At 37.6% G+C, this 3,374-nt stretch overlaps 1 protein-coding gene across 1 annotated transcript in view; it reads left to right on the top strand.

Moving 5' to 3' along the window:
• Positions 1-136: 136 nt before the first annotated feature.
• The window catches only part of LOC113222471 (E3 ubiquitin-protein ligase HERC2-like), a 4,691-nt gene continuing 1,453 nt past the window's right edge, over positions 137-3,374 (top strand). The window contains exons 1-3 of the mRNA XM_026452110.2: positions 137-1,075; positions 1,789-1,898; positions 1,981-2,072. Of these exons, the coding sequence (XP_026307895.1) occupies positions 957-1,075; positions 1,789-1,898; positions 1,981-2,072 (321 nt within the window). The 5' untranslated portion in view covers positions 137-956. The remainder of the gene's footprint in view (positions 1,076-1,788; positions 1,899-1,980; positions 2,073-3,374) is intronic.

Here is a 3,374-nt window from a genome sequence, read left to right as displayed (position 1 = left end):
TAAAGGTTAGTGACTCTCTGGGCTCACCTTAATCAGCATTCATTGATCGAGGTGATTTTATGCTGAGCTGCAATCTGTTGAGAAAAAAAAGAGAAACCCAAAGACCCTTCGTAGTTGACCCTGACTTTTGGGGTATTTTCTGTTGGGGTTCCAAGGGTGAGTTGCGTTTCTGTGGCATCCTCAGCCTTTCTGGTCTTTCTGGACCCCATTCCTTTCCCTTCCCTTTACGCAGCTGTTGAAATGCAATGTGCCCCTCAGGGACTTTGCTTGGAACCCGGGGATGCCATCAGGGAACAGCAGCCTCCGATCCATGGTGTGTGTCATCTTGACACCTCCATTTGCCTCGAGTCTTCCGGTGGTTCTGACCTTGTAATTCTTTATTATCTCATGAATTCTGATAGTTTGAAGAGGATTTATTTATTTTTGTGTGTTTTGTCTGGCTTTAGTAGTTGTCCTCGATGGGGAATGCCAGTTGAATTCCAGATTTGCCATTAATGAAAGTGGAAGCACTTTACAATTTACTTTTTGCCTTGTAATTATAAAAGCATTTTTAATAAGAATGCTTTTTGTGAGTGCTGTTATTGAATTTTTCCCACAGCTTATTTGTATCCTGTTTGTTTGGAAATATATTAATCCGCTGTTGTTTCCCGGGAGGTTTTAGTAGAATAAATCATACCATTATGTGGACTTCATCTCATAAATTGGTGTAATATATCTTGACTGGGGAAGCCATTTGTGGCATTTCTTAGCTCCTTTCAGTTTGAAACTTTCTATTTTTCTTTTAGAAAGAAGCTCCTCACTATGTAATATTCTTGACCGCCTGATCAGGATGTTTCTTTCTCCCCAGTTCAGCAAGGGTTAATTTTCTCTTTGACCATCACGAAATAGGTCAGTCTGCAGTATTTTGTGGCTGTTCTGGAAAACAGCTGAAGCGTTGCCACAGCAGCCAGCCAGGCATGCTGCTGGACAGCTGGTCCCGCATGGTGAAGAGCCTGAACGTGTTGTCCTCCGTGAACCAGGCATCCCGTCTCATCGACGGCAGCGAGCGCTGCTGGCAGTCATCAGGGTCGCAAGGAAAAGAGCGTGATGGGGCACAGCGGCGGGCACCTTCACACGGGTGGTTTTGCCCTGTACATTTTCAAAATGAACTTTGAGCAGCCTGCAAAGTTTTGCTGATAGCACCTGTCAGTACTCACTTTATATTTTAATTTGTAAGTTATTTCAAAATTACAGAATTAAATACCATCCAAGTTTATTGTCAGAGATTTTAAACAATGTGAGTAGTAGATTTTATCTAACTGACCACTTGATAGAGGATGTGGTCGGGCTTTTTTTCCTCCTCTCCCGCATAAAATGTATGAATTCAGATTTGCTTCTGGTTAGAAGTTTTTCTAGTATAGTCTAGCAAATTTGTGTTGCACATTGGAGTGCTGTTGTGATTACACCAACCCATGGGGGCACCTCGTGGGCACACAGGTCAGACTTGAGGACAGGGCCTTTCTCCATCTCCACTCTAATGTTTTCTGTCACTCACTTGGTGGGTAGAAGGAGCACCCTAGGCCAGGAGTATATAGATACATTGTTTCTGGGGCTTAGAGTGAGACTTTTCTCTCATGATCAAAGAATGAGGTAGAATATTCTTGTTGCTGCTAGGGTGAGGGAAAATTCTCTCTCATGCCACATTTTATATTGAAAAAATCTCATGTAGATTCAAGCTTCAATGATACTGTTGTAGTAGCTAAAATATAGCTGAATTTTGCTAACTGAGAATGTGATTTTTGTTTTTCTAAAGCACTGGATTCGTTTGGAGATTTTCCCAGATGTTCTTGTTCATAGGTTAAAAATGATCGTAGATCCTGCTGACAGTAGCTACATGCCGTCCCTGGTTGTAGTGTCAGGTAATTCAGTTAGTTTACCTATAAAGAAGTACCTTCTATAATAAAAACGCCTTTGTTTGATTCTTTACCCATTTTTTCCTAGGTGGAAATTCCCTGAATAACCTTATTGAACTAAAGACAATCAATATTAACCCTTCTGACACCACAGTGCCCCTTCTGAATGACTGCACAGAGGTAAGTAGCTGTGGTAGTGTTCCATTTGGATGATTTGCAAGTGACAAGGGAGGTGACTTGGCCATTTCTGTGCTAGCATTGAGCCCAGTTTCCCCCCTTTAAATAATTAGTTTTATCTGTTTTAAATTTTGACATTTTAAAAGATACAACTTATTTTACACAACTTGAATTTGCTGCTTATCAGATCAGCTTGAAAAGGAAGCAAAATAAATTTCATTCTCACTTTCTTTGGTAGCAAAGGTATGCTGGGTAAGTGCTCCTAGCAAAAGTTGTCATCAGGCATTTCAGGTTGCTGTTTGCATCTGAACACTTTGGTTTTCATTAAAAATCTCTTAGTTTCTGGTGGTTTTCCTGACCACATGTGTGACGCTGAAGTTGCTTTCTTGTTGTCACACCTGTTGGCATCAAGTGCTGAACTTGTCACGGAGTGGCAATTTTTTGATAATAAGGCAACTGTCAAAATGAGTCTAAGTTTATCTCTGGAAAAGTTTGAAAGAATCAGTGAAGGTTCTTCTAAACAGTACCCATGTACTACAGATCAACAATTCTCTGTCTCTCAAATTTTCAGTAAATCTTTCCACATACGATGTCAGCACGATTTTAATACATTGAATATATGTAAAATAAGACAAGACAGATTTTTGTACTACCTATACTGTTGTCTTGTGTTGACTAATTCGAATGATAGCAGATAAAAATATCAAGTAGTTGATTTCTGTATTCATTTAAAGTTTATAACAGATGAGTTTATTTTTAAATTATTAAATGCAGCTAACTTCATTTTTTAAAAAGTTTTATTTTAGTTTTAATTGACAAATAGTAATTTGTAATAATTTGTATATATCTTTGCAGAACACTGTGATGTTTTGTTGCATGTATACTTTGTGGAATGATCAAATCATGCTAAATAATGTGTCCATCACCTCAAATATTTATCACTTTTTTGTGGTGAGAATATTTAAAATCTTCTTTTAGCTATTTTGAAATATGTAGTACATTCACTATAGTCACCATTTATTCTGGAATGTCATTGAACTATTTTGTAATACATTGATTCATTATAGTCAATGCCAGTGGTGCTAATAAGTGAAGAAATTGGCAAGTTATTAAAGTGAAAGATAATATTGAATTTTTCTGAAAAAATTAATCTTGAATTTTAATGCATTTTACTGGTAACGTATTACAGTGTAACCGAATACAGCCTGTAGAGTGCCTTAGTTATGTAGTTCAGAGTATATTTTTACTTTACCAAACCAATAACTAATTAATTAAATCAACAACTGAGATAATTCATAAAAGATA

The sequence above is a fragment of the Piliocolobus tephrosceles genome, unplaced genomic scaffold (genome assembly GCF_002776525.5).
Source record: "Piliocolobus tephrosceles isolate RC106 unplaced genomic scaffold, ASM277652v3 unscaffolded_31397, whole genome shotgun sequence".
In the NCBI taxonomy this organism is placed as follows: domain Eukaryota; kingdom Metazoa; phylum Chordata; class Mammalia; order Primates; family Cercopithecidae; genus Piliocolobus; species Piliocolobus tephrosceles.
The sequence above is the reverse complement of the archived record's forward strand: the minus strand, read 5'-3'. Positions and strand labels throughout refer to the sequence as shown.